The sequence below is a fragment of the Cherax quadricarinatus genome, chromosome 18 (assembly GCF_038502225.1).
Source record: "Cherax quadricarinatus isolate ZL_2023a chromosome 18, ASM3850222v1, whole genome shotgun sequence".
Lineage (NCBI taxonomy): Eukaryota > Metazoa > Arthropoda > Malacostraca > Decapoda > Parastacidae > Cherax > Cherax quadricarinatus.
This window is the reverse complement of record NC_091309.1, coordinates 28775008-28792941: the sequence shown is the minus strand read 5'-3', so window position 1 is coordinate 28792941 and position 17934 is coordinate 28775008. Positions and strand designations below refer to the sequence as shown.

The following is a 17934-nucleotide window of genomic DNA, read 5'->3' as shown; positions in this document are numbered from 1 at the left end:
AGCGTGTTAGATAGGAGTGAATGGAGACGAATGATACTTGGGACCTGACGATCTGTTGGAGTGTGAGCAGGGTAATATTTAGTGAAGGGATTCAGGGAAACCGGTTATTTTCATATAGTCGGACTTGAGCCCTGGAAATGGGAAGTACAATGCCTGCACTTTAAAGGAGGGGTTTGGGATATTGGCAGTTTGGAGGGATATGTTGTGTATCTTTTTACGTATATGCTTCTAAACTGTTGTATTCTGAGCACCTCTGCAAAAACAGTGATAATGTGCGAGTGTGGTGAAAGTGTTGAATGATGATGAAAGTATTTTCTTTTTGGGGATTTTCTTTCTTTTTTGGGTCACCGTGCCTCGGAGGGAGACTACCGACTTGTTGAAAAAAAAAAAAAAAAAGGTACACAGATACCTTTTCACCAACACTAATATTTTTAGCATTTTCTGGAGTTTCATAATACATTTTTCCATAGGGTTCAGTCACAGGCACAGTGATGTTTCTGGTACATGTATGTGAATGACATAATGGAAGGGATAGAACAGAAGAGTGCCTGTTTACAGACGATGTTAACTTAATAAGGGGAATTAAATTGGAGGATGAGATCCACCAGTTGGCTAACACTCGGGTAACTATTATTTGTACTGTGCATTCACGACTTCAACAATGAATACTGTACCATACTGCTAATGCTTTCACTGTATATTATTTGTCTTATAAGAAAAATATTTATGCCATGCTCTGCAAATCATTGAACATCTTAGGACTTTTTTTTTTTTTTTTAACAAGACAGCCGTCTCCCACCGAGGCAGGGTGACCCAAAAAGAAAGAAAATCCCCAAAAAGAAAATACTTTCATCATCATTCAACACTTTCACCTCACTCACACATCATCACTGTTTTTGCAGAGGTGGTCACAACACAACAGCTTAGAAGCATATACGTATAATTATACACAACATATCCCTCCGAACTGTTAATATCCAGAACCCCTCCTTCAGAGTGCAGGCATTGTACTTCCTATTTCCAGGACTCAAGTCCGGCTATACAAAAACAACCGGTTTCCCTGAATCCCTTCACTAAATATTACCCTGCACACACTCCAACAGATCGTCAGGTCCCAAATACCATTCGTCTCCATTCACTCCTATCGAACACGCTCATGCACGCCTGCTGGAAGTCCAAGCCCCTCGCCCACAAAACCTCCCTTACCCCTTCCTTCCAACCTTTTTGAGGACGACCCTTACCCCGCCTTCCTTCCCCTATAGATTTATACGCTCTCCATGTCATTCTACATTGATACATTCTCTCTAAATGACCAAACCACCTCAACAACCCTTCTTCAGCCCTCTGACTAATATTTTATTAACTCCACACCTTCTCCTAATTTCCACACTCTGAATTTTCTCCATAATATTTACACCACACATTGCCCTTAGACAGGGCATCTCCACTGCCTCCAACTGCCTCCTTGCTGCTGCATTCACAACCCAAGTTTCACATCCATATAAGAGTGTTGGTACTACTATACTTTCATACATTCCCTTCTTTGCCTCCATAGATAACATTTTTTGTCTCCACATATACCTCAATGCACCCCTCACCTTTTTTCCCTCATCAATTCTATGATTAACCTCATCCTTCATAAATCCATCCGCCGACACGTCAACTCCCAAGTACATGTACCTGAAACCATTCACTTATTCCATACTCCTCCTCCCCAACATCCAATTTTTCTTTATCTAAATCATTTGATACCCTCACCACCTTACTCTTTTCTATGTTCACTTTCAACTTTCTACCTTTACATACACTCCCAAACTCATCCACTAACCTTTGCAATTTTTCTTTAGAATCTCCCATAATCACAGTATCATCAGCAAAAAGCAACTGTGTCAATTCCCATTTTGTATTTGATTCCCCATAATTTAATCCCACCCCTCTCCCGAACACCCTAGCATTTACTTCTTTTACAGCCCCATCTATAAATATATTAAACAACCATGGTGACATTACACATCCCTGTCTAAGACCTACTTTTACCGGGAAGTAGTCTCCCTCTCTTCTACACACCCTAACCTGAGCCTCACTATCCTCATAAAAACTCTTTACAGCATTTAGTAACTTACCACCTATTCCATATACTTGCAACATCTGCCACATTGCTCCCCTATCCACTCTATCATATGCATTTTCTAAATACATAAATGCAATAAAAACTTCCCTACCTTTATGTAAATACTGTTCACATACATGCTTCCATGTAAACACTTGATCTACAGATCCCCTACCCACTCTAAAACCTCCTTGCTCATCCACAATCCTACATTCTGTCTTACCTCTAATTCTTTCAATTATAACCCTACCGTACACTTTTCCTGGTATACTCAGTAAACTTATTCCTCAATACACAAATAACCCGCACATAAAAGAGAGAAGCTTACGACGACGTCTACGATAGAGATGCCTGGGTGTTGCGCATGTGTCTTAATTTCATCTTGTTGGTATTAGATACCATTCTTGTACTACTACTACCACCACCACCTCTTCCTGCCTATATATACCCGTCCTGCTCCACTTCTGGTTAGTGTGACTTTGTAAATGGTCCAAGTCGGACCGAAACGCTGTCGTAAGCTTCTCTCTTTTATGTGCGGGTTATTTGTGTATCATTCCAGTCATGGTATTGTGCCTTTTTTTAGTTATTTATTCCTCTGTAATTTTTACAATCTCTTTTGTCCCCCTTCCCTTTATATAAAGGGACTATACATGCTCTCCGCCAATCCCTAGGTACCTTCCCCTCTTTCATACATTTATTAAATAACAATACCAACCACTCCAACACTATATCCCCCCACCTGCTTTTAACATTTCTGTCATGATCCCATCAGTTCCAGCTGCTTTACCCCCTTTCATTCTACCTAATGCCTCATGCACCTCCCCCACACTCACATCCTGTTCTTCTTCACTCCTAAAAGATGGTATACCTCCCTGGCCAGTGCATGAAATTACTGCTTCCCTTTCTTCGACTTTTAAAAGTTCCTCAAAATATTCTCGCCATCTACCCAAAACCTCCATCTCTCCATCTACTAACTCCCCCCTACTAAGATTAAGATTCCAAGTTAATCTTAAAACTTACTCTGATAACAACCCCAATTTACAATGTACATGGTACATGCTACATAAACATTGATGAAATCCAGAGTGAAGGCTTTGATGCTGAGACTTGTTACAGCAATAGAGCAGAAATATTCCATTCAGAAGATAGCAGTCAGGCAGTCTGTTTTTGGCAGTGAGGTGTCAAGTAATGGCTGATATACAAATACAGGCAGGAAGTAATTTGAGAAAACAAAAGATAACAAGAGGAAATAAGAAACAACTGAAGACATTGCAGACTAAAAAAAAATTTGCTGAGAAAACCTACTCAGAAGGTCAGAGCCTTAAGGATAAAGATGATACAATATGTATACCCAAGTGAATCCAGTGTGTCAAGGATGTCTAAAAGCCCACTTTTGCCACCAGTGAAGTTCAAGATAAATGCAAGTTCATTATCTGATTACTCTGCTGAACCTGCCACTTCATGTCGTCCTTTAGTACAGAAAATACATATGTGCGCAAAACTACTGAATCTGAAGAGAAATTATAACACGCAGTATGCCATAATGTTTTATGCCTGTAACATCCCTTTCAGTGCTGAAAATGAACAGGTGAAAAAACTTTCATCAATGTTTAGAGAACTGTCATATAAATCCCAAGAAGGCATAACATCAGTGAATACCTTCTGGATGAGGTAAACCAGGAATGTGCACTAGCAGTAGTTAATATAAGGACAAAGTGTTACACTGGTACAGGATAGCTGGTCCAACATCCAATATCAATCCATCATTGGAAAATGTGTTTATAACCACCAAAAGGAAAATGGCAACATTAAGAGAGAGGTGAAAGTTTATAAGTTGAGGAGGAAGTTAGGGTGAGATATAGGAAACTACTGGCAGAAAGGTAGACTAGTGCAAGTATGGGTAGGGGAGGAGGGCATAGTTTTAAAAATGCAGCGTTAGAATGAGGGGCAGAAGTTTGTTGCTATATGAGGGTAGGTGCAGGAGGAAAGAGGAGTGATTGGTGGGATGGTGATGTAAAGGGTGTGATAAAAGAGAAAAAGGTCACTTATGAGAGGTTTTTACGAAGGGTGGAATATACGGAGAGTAAAAGAAAGGTGAAGAGAGTGCTGAGAGGGTGCAAAAGGCAAGCTAATGACAGAGATGTTATCAACAAATTTAGTTTAGAATAAGAAAAAGTTTTGGAGTGAGATTAATAAGGTGAGAAAGCCTAGAGAACAATTGGATTTGTTAGTTAAAAATAAGAGAGGAGAGTTATGAAATGGAGAGTTAGAGGTATCAGTAAGATGGAAGGAATATCTGGAGGAATTGTTAATGTTGATGAAGATAGGGAAGCAGTGATTTCATGTATAGGGCAAGGAGGAATCACATCTTGTAGGAGTGAGGATGAGCGAGCTGTGAGTGTGGGGGAAGTTTGTGAGGTGGTGGGTAGAATGAAAGGGGTAAGGTAGCTGGGATTGATGGGATAAAGACAGAAATGTTAAAAGCAGGTGGGGATATAGTTCTGGAGTGGTTGGTGCTTCTATTTAATAAATGTATGGAAGAGGATAAGGTACCTAGGGATTGACAGAAAGCATGCATAGTTCCATAGTATAAAGGCAAAGGGGACAAAAGAGGGAGTAAAATTTACAGGGGAAGAAGTCTGTTGAGTATACCTGGTAAAGTGTATGGAAGAGTTATTATTGAAAGAATTAAGAGTAAGATGGAGAGGCTTTAGGAAAGGTAGGGGGTGTGTGGACCAGGTGTTTACAGTGAAACATATAAGTGAACAGTATTTAGATAAGGCTAAAGAGGTCTTTGTGGCATTTATGGATTTGGAAAAGGCATATGACAGGGTGGATAGGGGGGCAATGTGGCAGATGTTGCAAGTGTATGGTGTAGGAGGTAGGTTACTGAAAGCAGTGAAGAGTTTTTACGAGGATAGTGAGGCTCAAGTTAGAGTATGTAGGAAAGAGGGAAATTTTTTCCTAGTAAAAGTAGGCCTTAGACAGAGATGTGTGATGTCACCGTGGTTGTTTAATATATTTATAGATGGGGTTGTAAGAGAAGTAAATGCGAGGGTCTTGGCAAGAGGCGTGGAGTTAAAAGATAAAGAATCACACACAAAGTGGGAGTTGTCACAGCTGCTCTTTGCTGATGACACTGTGCTCTTGGGAGATTCTGAAGAGAAGTTGCAGAGATTGGTGGATGAATTTGGTAGGGTGTGCAAAAGAAGAAAATTAAAGGTGAATACAGGAAAGAGTAAGGTTATGAGGATAACAAAAAGATTAGGTGATGAAAGATTGAATATCAGATTGGAGGGAGAGAGTATGGAGGAGGTGAACGTATTCAGATATTTGGGAGTGGACGTGTCAGAGGATGGGTCTATGAAAGATGAGGTGAATCATAGAATTGATGAGGGAAAAAGAGTGAGTGGTGCACTTAGGAGTCTGTGGAGACAAAGAACTTTGTCCTTGGAGGCAAAGAGGGGAATGTATGAGAGTATAGTTTTACCAACGCTCTTATATGGGTGTGAAGCGTGGGTGATGAATGTTGCAGCGAGAAGACTGGAGGCAGTGGAGATGTCATGTCTGAGGGCAATGTGTGGTGTGAATATAATGCAGAGAATTCGTAGTTTGGAAGTTAGGAGGAGGTGCGGGATTACCAAAACTGTTGTCCAGAGGGCTGAGGAAGGGTTCTTGAGGTGGTTCGGACATGTAGAGAGAATGGAGCGAAACAGAATGACTTCAAGAGTGTATCAGTCTGTAGTGGAATTAAGGCGGGGTAGGGGTCGGCCTAGGAAAGGTTGGATGGAGGGGGTAAAGGAGGTTTTGTGTGCGAGGGGCTTGGACTTCCAGCAGGCATGCGTGAGCGTGTTTGATAGGAGTGAATGGAGACAAATGGTTTTTAATACTTGACGTGCTGTTGGAGTGTGAGCAAATTAACATTTATGAAGGGATTCAGGGAAACCGGCAGGCCGGACTTGAGTCCTGGAGATGGGAAGTACAGTGCCTGCACTCTGAAGGAGGGGTGTTAATGTTGCAGTTTAAAAACTGTAGTGTAAAGCACCCTTCTGGCAAGACAGTGATGGAGTGAATGATGGTGAAAGTTTTTCTTTTTCGGGCCACCCTGCCTTGGTGGGAATCGGCCAGTGTGATAATAAAAAAAAAAAAATGGAGAGTAGGATAGCAGATGAACAAAGAGGCTTTAGGAAAGGTAGAGGATGTGTATACAATGTGTTTACAGTGAAACATATAGGTGAACAGTATTTGGATAAGGCTAAAGAGGTTTTTGTGGCATTCATGGACTTGGAAAAGGCATACGATAGGGTGGATAGGGGGGCAATGTGGCAGATGTTGCAAATGTATGGAATAGGAGGTAGGTTATTGAAAGAAATGAAAAGTTTTCACGAGGATACTGAAGCTCAGGTTAGAGTATGTAGGAGAGAGGGAAATTATTTCCCAGTAAAACTAAGCCTTAGACAAGGATGTGTGATTTCACCATAGCTGTTCAATATATTTATAGATGGAGTTGTAAGAGAAGTGAATGCGAGAGTTTGGACAAGAGGTGTGGGGTTAAAAGATAAAGAATCTAACAAAAAGTGGGAGATGTCACAGTTGCTCTTTGCTGATGACACTGCTTTTGGGAGATTCTGAGAAGTTAGAGAGGTTGGTAAGGTATGTAAAAAAGAAAATTGAAAGTGAGGTGGTGATACCAAAAAAAATTAAGCAACGAAAGATTGTCTATTAGATTGGAGGAAGAGAGTATGGAGGAGGTGAATATAATATTCAGATATTTAGGAGTGAACATTGTCAGCAGATGGGTCTATGAAAGATGAGGTGAATCACAGAATTGACGAGGGGAAGGCGGCGAGTGGTGCACTGAGGAGTCTGTGGAGACAAAGAAATTTGTCCATGGAAGCAAAGAAGGGAATGCACGAGAGTATATTTATACCAATGCTCTTATATGGGTACGAAGCATGGGTGGTGAATGTGGCAACAATGAAAAAGCTGGAGGCAGTGGAGATATTACATCTGAGGGCAATGTGTGGTGTGAATGTAATGCAGAGAATTAATAGTTTGGAAATTAAGAAGTGTAGGATTACCAAAACTATTATCCAGAGGGCTGAGGAGGGGTTGTTGAGGTGGTTCGGATATGTAGAGAGGATGGAACAAAATAGAAACACTTCAAGTGTATAAATCTGTAGCGGAGGGAACGCGAGGTAAAGGTCGGCCTAGGAAAGGTTGGAGGGAGGGGGTAATGGAGGATTTTGTGTGCGAGGGACTTGGACTTCCAGTAAGCATGCGTGAGTATGTTAGACAGGAGCAAATGGAGACATTGGTAATTTTAGGACTTGACGTGCTGTTGGAGTTTGAGCAAGGTAATATTTATGAAGGGATTCAGGGCAACCAGTAGGCCGCACTTGAGTCCTGGAGATAGAAAGTACAGTGCCTGTACTCTGACAGGGGTGTTAATGTTACAGTTTTATAACTGTAGTGTAAGCACACCTCTGGCCGTTTTCCACCCAACCTTGGTGGGAAACGGCCACTGTGCTAATAAAAATATTATAATAATCTCTATTTTTAAAAGTTAAACTAAGTGTTGCCATGAACTCTGCATCTCTCTTGGTTCTGTCTGGAAATTTTCCAAAGTTTCAAGTTTCAAAGTTACTACAGTTGAACCTCAGCTTTCATCTGTCCTGGTTTTCATCGAATTTAGCTTTCGATGACTTTTATCATCAAAATTTTGTCCCAGTTTTCGTTCATCATCTCGGTTTTCATCGAGATGACAGTGGTTCACCGTACTGAATGTGTCTGCCTGTGCCCACACAAAGCATCCTATGCATTCTGAGTCAGTCTGGCTTTGTTTCTCGTCAGTAGAGGGTGGTAATAGTTGTGATGGTGGTAGAGGGTGGTAATGGTTGTGATGGTGATAGCAATGGTGGTAGAGGGTGTTAGAGATAACCTCTCCTCCCTTTCCCCTCCTCGCCATCTTCCATACGCCAACAAGTCTTCAATAAAGGTAAAAGTGATGTTCACTGTTTATTCATCCATTTCATTACTCCTTTATATTTATTTCTTGTTTTCTGTATGTAAAATTATAGTTATTCTCAATAAAATTTATTTTTTTAATACTCTTGGGTGTCTGGAATGGATTAATTGGCTTCACATTATTTCTCATGGGAAATATTGCTTCAGTTTTTGTCGAATTCAGTTTTCGTCAGACTTTCTGCAACAAATTAGTGACAAAAACCGAGGTTCCACTGTACATCGTAAGGCATTTTTAAATGAACTCTAAGGAGACAGTGTTGCAACACCAATGAACACGTGATAACGTGATAACCTTATTGCTGACCTGGAAAAACTTTTACTGGTGTGGACTGAAGATCAACTAGATACATGCCTTTAAGCCAAGCTAGTATCCAGTCCAAGGCCCTAAATCTCTTCAATTCTTTGAAGGATGAGAGAGGTAGGGAAGCTGCTGAAGATAAATTCAAACCTAGCAGAGGCTGGGATTACTCTCCTGACTTCCTACAATAAGTGCTACCCATCTATCATCCTACGTTAAAGCCAAAAATATTTTAAGGTAAGTAATGAGTGTGCTGTACATGCATTTTTTTTTTTCAGGCCTGGAGAGGAGTATATCTGGAGAGGATTTCAGGGGGAATCAATGCCCTTGTGGCCCAGTCTGAGACCAGGCTTCAGATTTTATTGCTAACTTAATATGATAGTGTAAACATGTTATCAGGCATTTATATGCACTTAGATGTGAAAAAAGATTGATTCACTTTACAGTGGTAGCCTGGAACCTAACCTGCTATATAAGCAGGGACCTCCAGTACTTTATAAAGCACTACAGTACAATGCAATGCATTAATGTACACATCTTTGTATGAAGTTATGAAATGGTAACACAAGACAATATTGCATTGAGATCTAAAAACCATACAATTTTTGGAAGCAAATAATTCTTTATTACTGTACTGTCATTTTGTATATTACTGTTTTGGCTATGTAGTACATAGCACCATTTACAGAAAATGATCATGTACCAGTAATAATATGCTATTTTGTAAACATTACATTTTCATATTAATACAAGTACACTGCAATACATTATATAGCACTAGATTAACAATTTCAATAGTGCAGATGTATATTATTGTTACTGAACCATACTATAAAGAAATAGTCGACATTATTGAGCAGTGTTTAGTGTTTACTCAGAACAATACTTTAATACCAACAGCAGAACATATTTCACCTAGAGGGATGTGTGTATATATATGCGTGTACCTGCATGTGTAGTGTGACCTAAGTGTAAGTAGAAGTAGCAAGATGTACCTGAAATCTTGCATGTTTATGGGACAGAAGACACCAGCAATTCTACTATTATGTAAAACAATTACAGGCTTCCATTTTACACTCACTTGGCAGGATGGTAGTACCTCCCTGGGCAGTTGCTCTCTATCAACCTACTACCTAGGAGTATCTGTACTGTAGCATGTAATTTTTTAAGAAACTGTAGTTAAGCAACAGTTTCCAATAGATGTATTCCAAATGTACAACCCACAAGTATAGCCGAGTGAAGATTATTACTGTGTGTGTAAAGGCAGAAAGTTGAAAGTGAACACAGAAAAGAGTAAGGTGATGAGGATATCAGATAATTTAGATAAAGAAAAATTGGATATCAAATTGGGGAGGAGGAGTATGGAAGAAGTGAATGTTTTCAGATACTTGGGGGTTGACGTGTCGGCAGATGGATTTATGAAGGATGAGGTTAATCATAGAATTGATGAGGGAAAAAAGGTGAGTGGTGCGTTGAGGTATATGTGGAGACAAAGAACGTTATCTATGGAGGCAAAGAAGGGAATGTATGAAAGTATAGTGTTACAAACACCCTTATATGGGTGTGAAGCTTGGTTTGTAAATGCTGCAGCAAGGAGGCAGTTGGAGGCAGTGGAGATGTCCTGTCTAAGGGCAATGTGTGGTGTAAATATTATGTAGAAAATTCGGAGTGTGGAAATTAGAAGAAGGTGTGGAGTTAATAAAAGTATTAGTCAGAGGGCAGAAGAGGAGTTGTTGAGATGGTTTGGTCATTTAGAGAGAATGGATCAAAGTAGAATGACATGGAGAGCGTATAAACCTGTTGGGGAAGGAAGGCGGGGTAGGGGTCATCCTCGAAAGGGTTGGAGAGAGGGGGTAAAGGAGGTGTAGTGGGCGAGGGGCTTGGACTTCCAGCAAGCGTGCGTGAGCGTGTTAGATAGGAGTGAATGGAGACGAATGGTATTTGGGACCTGACGAGCTGTTGGAGTGTGAGCAGACTAATATTTAGTGTAGGGATTCAGGGAAACCGGTTATTTTATATAGCCGGACATGAGTCCTGGAAATGGGAAGTACAATGCCTGCACTTTAAAGGAGGGGTTTGGTACATTGGCAGTTTGGAGGGATATGTTGTGTATTTTTATACGTATATACTCCTAAACTGTTGTATTCTGGGAACCTGTGCAAAAACAGTGATTATGTGTGAGTGAGGTGAAAGTGTTGAATGATGATGATGAAAGTATTTTCTTTTTGGGGATTTTCTTTCTTTTTGGGTCACCCTGCCTCGGTGGGAGACGGCAGTGGACCCTCGCCTAACGATATTAATCCATTCCTGAGAGCTCATCGTTACCTGAATTAACTTTCCCCATAAGAAATACTAATGGAAATCTAATTAATCCGTTCCAGACAGCCAAAAGTATTACAACAAAAATTTTTTTTTCATAAAGCATACATTTCCCTAAAAAGAAAGCAATGAGACATGCACAATAACTACATAAATAAATGCTAAAATGACACTTATCGTTATTGAAGAGTACTGATGAGTGATGAGACAGTTTTTCTTGAACACACTGGGATTTTCAGAGTGATACATGAGTAAAGGCTTCACTTTCCAATCCCCACTAGCACTACAACATAACATGAGAGTTAGCCTGTCTTTCATAGGCTTGTGTCCTGGGAGTGCCTTTTCCTCCTGAGTAATGTAGGTCCTGTTTGGCATTTTCTTCCAGAACAGGCCTGTTTCGTCACAACTGAACACTTGTTGGGGTTGGAATTTTTCAGCTTCACCATGCCTTATCGCACTGTGAATGCCACTATAATTCTTAAATCTCTCAAACCAACCTTTGCTGGCCTTAAATTCACCAATATGAGCACTAGTTCCAGGCATTTTTTCCTGTTCACCTGGGTGTTAGTCGACTGTTGTGGGTCGCATCTTGGGGGACAAGATTAAGGACCCCAATGGAAATAAGTTAGACAGTCCTCAATGATGCAGTGGCTTTCTTGGGTTATCCTGAGTGGCTAACCATCTGGGGTTAATCGTTTCTCAGTAACTGTTTCCCGTTAAGCCACACCAACAACACACACTCCATATCTTTGAGTAGTACAGCTGACGGTGGTGGAGCAACAGCTGATGGTGGTGCAGCAGCAGCAACAGCTGACTGTGGCACAGCAACAGCTGACCGTGGCTCAGCAACAGCTGACCGTGGTACAAAAGTACATATTTCTCACCCTTTTTACCACAGGGTTGGCACTAGAAGCTTTCTTTGGGCCCATGGTGGCTCATTTAGCAGTTACCAGTGCTATAAACAATGAAATAATACAAAATGTATCGAATGTATGCATGCAACAGGCCACCCTGACTCGTAAACAATGAGGGCAGGGTAGCTGAGGCACTCAGGCTAGATGGGCAGGTTCGGGACGAGTCATGTTGGTCAGAAACACCTGATGGTGGTGCAGCAGCAGCTGACTGTGGTGCAGCAGCAGATGACTGTGGTGCAGCAGCAGCTGCCCATGGTTCAGCAACAGCTGTGTTGCAGCAGCAGCTGACCGTGGTGCAGCGGCAGCTGACAGTGGTGCAGCGGCAGCTGACGGTGGTGCAGCGGCAGCTGACGGTGGTGCAGCGGCAGCTGACGGTGGTGCAGCAGCAGCTGACGGTGGTGCAGCAGCAGCTGACGGTGGTGCAGCAGCAGCTGACGGTGGTGCAGCAGCAGCTGACGGTGATGCAGCAGCAGCTGACGGTGATGCAGCAGCAGCTGACGGTGGTGCAGCAGCAGCTGACAGTGGTGCAGCAGCAGCTGACAGTGGTGCAGCAGCAGCTGACCATGCTCCAGCAGCAGCTGACCGTGGTTCAGCAACAGCTGGCCGTGGTGCAGCAACAGCTGACGGTGGTGCAGAAGCAGACTGTGGTGCAGCAACAGCTGACAGTGGTGCAGCAACAGCTGACTGTGGTGCAGCAGCAGCTGACCGTGGTACGACAGTACGTTATTTCCCACCCTTTTTACATATGATCGCTTGAGAGATGGTATCTCCTGCTATCTGTTTTTCGTTTATCCACACCAAAAACAGTCTCTCAACATCTTCAAGTACTTGCGCTCTCTGTTTCAAAAACTAACTTGCACCTTTTGCAAGAGCAGCTTCATTGATTGCCGTTTTGTTGGCCACAATAGTAGCGATGGTTGATTGGGGTATGGTATACAACCTGGCCAGCTCCGAGACACGCACTCCACTTTCGTACCTAATAATTATCTCTTTCTTCATTTCCATAGTAATTTTCACCCTTTTTACCACAGGGTTGGCACTAGAAGCTTTCTTGGGGCCCATGGTGACTTATTTTGCAGCTACTATCACTAAAAACACTGATATGAAATGTACCAGATGTATGTGTGGATGCAACTGCACTGGCTGGCTTGTAAAAACTGGCACCCACCGGGCAGCCGAGGTGCGCTCGCCACACGTGGGACGCGTCCCGGACAAATCGCTTGAGGCGAGTTTTTTAGCATGAGGCAAGGCAAAATTTTTGCGTTAAAATGTATCGTATTGCAGATTTAAGGTAACGCGATGCCATCGTAAGGCGGAGGCCCACTGTATATAATATTTTTTTTTGAGCTAAGACGCCAGGTCAGACCATACCACGGGTGGGGTTAGAACCCACGATCACAAAGTCATAAAACTCAAGATCTAGGCAGGTACCCACAACAACCAAGATTTTTTTTTTTTTTAACAAGTCGGCCGTCTCCCTCCGAAGCAGGGTGACCCAAAAAGAAAATACTTTCATCATTCAACTCTTTCACCTCACTCACACATAATCACTGTTTTTGCAAAGGTACTCAGCTTAGAAGCATATACGTATAAAGATACACAACATATCCCTCCAAACTGCAAATATCCCGAACCCCTCGTTTAAGAGTGCAGGCATTGTACTTCCCGTTTCCAGGACTCAAGTACAGCTATATGAAAATAACCAGTTTCCCTGAATCCCTTCACTAAATATTACCCTGCACACACTCCAACAGATCGTCAGGTCCCAAATACCATTCGTCTCCATTCACTAATATCGAACACGCTCACGCACGCCTGCTGGAAGTCCAAGCCCCTAGGCCACAAAACCTCCCTTACCCCTTCCTTCCAACCTTTACAAGGACGACCCATACCCTGCCTTCCTTCCCCTACAGATTTAAATGCTCTCCATACCATTCTACCTTGATCCGTTCTCTCTAAATGACCAAACCACCTCAACAACCCCTCTTCAGCTCTTTGACTAATACTTTTATTAACTCCACACCTTCTCCTAATTTTCTGCATGATATTTACACCACACATTGCCCTTAGACAGGACATCTCCACTGCCTCCTCGCTGCTGCATTCACAACCCAAGATTCACACCCATATAAGAATGTTGGTACAACTTTACTTTCATACATTTCCTTCTTTGCCTCCATAGATAATGTTTTTTGTCTCCATATATACCTCAACGCACCACTCACCTTTTTTCCCTCATCAATTCCATGATTAACCTCATCCTTCATAAATCCATCTGCCAACACGTCAACTCCCAAGTATCTGAAAACATTCACTTCTTCCATACTCCTCCTCCCCAATTTGATACCCAATTTCTCTTTATCTAAATCATTTGATACCCTCATCATCTTACTCTTTTTTTATGTTCACTTTCAACTTTCTACCTTTACACACACTCCCAAACTCGTCCTCTAACCTTTGCAATTCTTTCTTTAGAATCTCCCATAAGCACAGTATCATCAGAAAAAAATAACTGTCAATTACCATACTGTATTTTATTTCCTATAATTTAATCCCACCCCTCTCCCAAACACCCTAGCAGTTACTTCTTTTACAACCCTATCTATAAATATATTAAACAACCATGGTGACATTACACATCCCTGTCTAAGACCTACTTTTACCGGGAAGTAGTCTCTCTTCTACACACCCTAACCTGAGCCTCACTATCCTCATAAAAACTCTTTACAGCATTTAGTAACTTACCACCTATTCCATATACTTGCAACATCTGTCACATTGCTCCCCTATCTCCACTATCATATGTCTTTTCTAAATCCATAAATGCAATAAAAACTTCGCTATCTTTATCTAAATACTGTTCACATACATGCTTCAATGTAAACACTTGATCTACACATCCCCTACCCACTCTAAAACCTCCTTGCTCATCTGCCATCCTACATTCTGTCTAACCTCTAATTCTTTCAATTATAACCCTACCCATACACTTTTCATGGTATACTCAGTGAACTTATTCCTCTATAATTTTTACAATCTCTTTTGTCCCCCTTCCCTTTATATAAAGGGACTATACATGCTCTCCGCCAATCCCTACGTACCTTCCCCTCTTTCGTACATTTATTAAACAAAAATACCAACCACTCCAACACTATATCCCCACCTGCTTTTAACATTTCAGTCATGATCCCGTCAGTTCCAGCTGCTTTACCCCCCTTTTCATTCTACGTAATGCCTCAAGCACCTCCCCCACACTCACATCCTGTTCCTCTTCATTCCTAAAAGATGGTACACCTCCCTGTCCAGTGCATGAAATTACCGCCTCCCTTTCTTCATCAACATTTAAAAGTTCCTCAAAATATTCTCGCTATCTACCCAAAACCTCCCTCTCCCCATCTACTAACTCCCCTACTCTGTTTTTAACTGACAAATCCATTTGTTCCCTAGGCTTTCTTAACTTGTTTAACTCCCACTCTATCATCTGCTCTTCTTTTGCACTCTCTCACCACTCTCTTCACCTTTCTTTTACTCTTCATATACTCTGCTCTTCTTATAACACTTCTGCATTGTAAAAACCTCTCATAAGCTAACTTTTTCTCTTTTATCACAACCTTTACTTCAGGATTCCACCAATCACTCCTCTTTCCTCCTGCACCCACCCTCCTATAACCACAAACTTCTGCCCCACATTCTAATACTGCATTTTTAAAACTATTCCAACCCTCTTCACCCCTCCCCCCCCCACTGCTCATACTTGCACCAGTCCACCTTTCTGCCAATATACGTAGTTGTTTATATCTCACCCGAACTTTCTCCTCCCTCAGTTTATACACTCTCACCTCCCTCTTACTTCTTGTTGAAATTTTCCTCTTTTCCCATCTACCTCTTACTCTAACTGTAGTTACAACTAAATAATGATCTGATATATCAGTTGCCCCTCTATAAACGTGTACATCCTGGAGCCTACTCATCAACCTTTTATCCACCAATACATAATCTAACAAACTACTTTCATTACATGCTATATCATGCCTTGTATATTTATTTATCCTCTTCTTCATAAAATATGTATTACTGTTTACTAAACCTCTTTCTACACATAACTCAATTAAAGGCTACCCATTTTCATTTACCCCTGGCACCCCAAATTTACCTACTACTCCCTCCACAACATTTTTGCCCACTTTAGCATTGAAATCCCCAACCACCATTACTCTCACACTAGGTTCAAAACTCCCCACGCATTCACTCAACATTTCCCAAAATCTCTGTCTCTCCTCTACGCTTCTCTTTTCTCCCCATGGATATAAAAGGAAAAGTAATAAGACCAAGAACTATTAAGATAAAATCAAAGAAAACTCAGACGAGTGTATATAAATAAACATGTACATGTATGTGTAGTGTGACCAAAGTTTAAGTAGAAGTAGCAAGACATACCTGAAATCTTGCATGTTTATGAGACAGACAAAAGACACCAGCAATCCTACCATCATGTAAAACAATTACAGGTTTCCGTTTTACACTCACTTGGCAGGACGGTAGTACCTCCCTGGGCAGTTGCTGTCTAGCAACCTACTACCAGGATTTATGTACATAATAAAAATATTAAGAAATTACTGTACTCACATCTGAAGATCTTCGGCCCAATAGTAGATAGGTAGCATATACATCATCATATTTCTGACTTTTTAAACTCTCTTCAATTTCCGCTCGTGAGTAACCCATTTCATTTAGGATCTCGATTCTTTTTAGGTCATCATAGTCCATTACAGGTTCTATATATGGCTTAAGTTCATCATCTTCATAACCAATATTCATCCATCTATCTTTCATTATTGTCTGGAAAAAAAAAAACTGTACTAGTAATGCAACACAAACACAACCACTGGGAAAACTGTAATCATTCCATGAACAACTAAAATAAATATGGGACAGAATAAGTACAACACGTACAAAAATGGCAAAGCTCCATGTATACTCCATGACAGTAAAGCTTTGCATCAAACTTTATACTGCAGGTTATCAATCAAGGAATACCTTACAGTAATTTCCAAACACTAAACAAAGATAAATAAAAAAAAGGGGGGAGGGATAGATTATTTTGATCATCATTAAACACACTGTTTTACCATAAGATAGTATATGGGAATACATCATACACAAAACTTAGATAGCATGTGTGTAGCCACAGAACTGATCAGAACCTACATCTACTGCCTACTGATATCAAGAGCCAAATGATACAAAAGAAATTCTAGTGTGTTCCATAGAAGCTGGGAAGGGTGAACGAGACCACTGTTCAGTTACCATTATAAATTCACACGTAATATGTTCCAAATACTACAACACTGGACCTGTGGGAATTGTGCATACTTTTGCATCCTGCCGGTGAGGGCCTTGCCCCCAACACCAAACTACAAGAGTATCACAAATATTATCATTTCATACTGCAGTGAATTATATTTTTTGATGGTAGGTAATACATATTCTGGGCACAAAATAACAAAAAATTTGGGTAATGCAAAACTGGTTATCAGACTGGAGGGAGTATGGAGGAAGTGAATGTATTAATATATATGAGTGAGCCTGTCAGCAAATGGGTCTGTGAAAGACGAGATGAACCACAGAACTGAGGGGGAAAAAATGCAAGTGTGCACTGAGGAGTTTGTGGAAACCGAGAACATTATCCATGGAAGCAAAGGGAAAATGTATGAGAGAATAGTGGTACCAATGCTCTTATATGAGTGTGAAGAATGGTGGTGAATGTTGCAACAAAGAGAAGGCTGGAGGCAGTGGAGATGTCATGTCTGAGAGCAAAGTGTGGTGTGAAATTATGCAGAGAATATGTAGCTTGGAGATAAGGAGGTGGTGCAGGGTTTCTAAAAGCATTATCCTGAGGGCTGATCAAGGTGTTGAGGTGGTTTGAACAGTCAGAGTAAATGGAACTAAACTGAATGATTTGAAACGACATACAAATAACCCGCACATAAAAGAGAGAAGCTTACGACGACGTTTCGGTCCGACTTGGACCGAAGGTGGAGCAGGACGGCTATATATAGGCAGGAAGAGGTGGTGGTAGTAGTAGTAGTAGTAGTAGTAGTAGTAGAACAAGAATTGTATATAATGAATGATTTGGAGGACGTGTACAGCAAGGGTTCATTCACCGCTCAAGAAAAATGAAAAACCAGGATTAAAATTCATTGAAGTTCAATGCTGAATTACTGTATTTCTAAGAAGAATAAATACTGTAAAACAATTAGAAAATT

At 41.1% G+C, this 17934-nt stretch overlaps 1 protein-coding gene across 1 annotated transcript in view; it reads right to left on the bottom strand.

Annotated features, from left to right (window-relative positions):
- The window catches only part of LOC128689461 (MAP/microtubule affinity-regulating kinase 3), a 482834-nt gene that overhangs the window by 187209 nt on the left and 277691 nt on the right, over positions 1-17934 (bottom strand). Inside the window, exon 8 of the mRNA XM_070086500.1 lies at positions 16295-16507. Within this exon, the coding sequence (XP_069942601.1) occupies positions 16295-16507 (213 nt within the window). The remainder of the gene's footprint in view (positions 1-16294; positions 16508-17934) is intronic.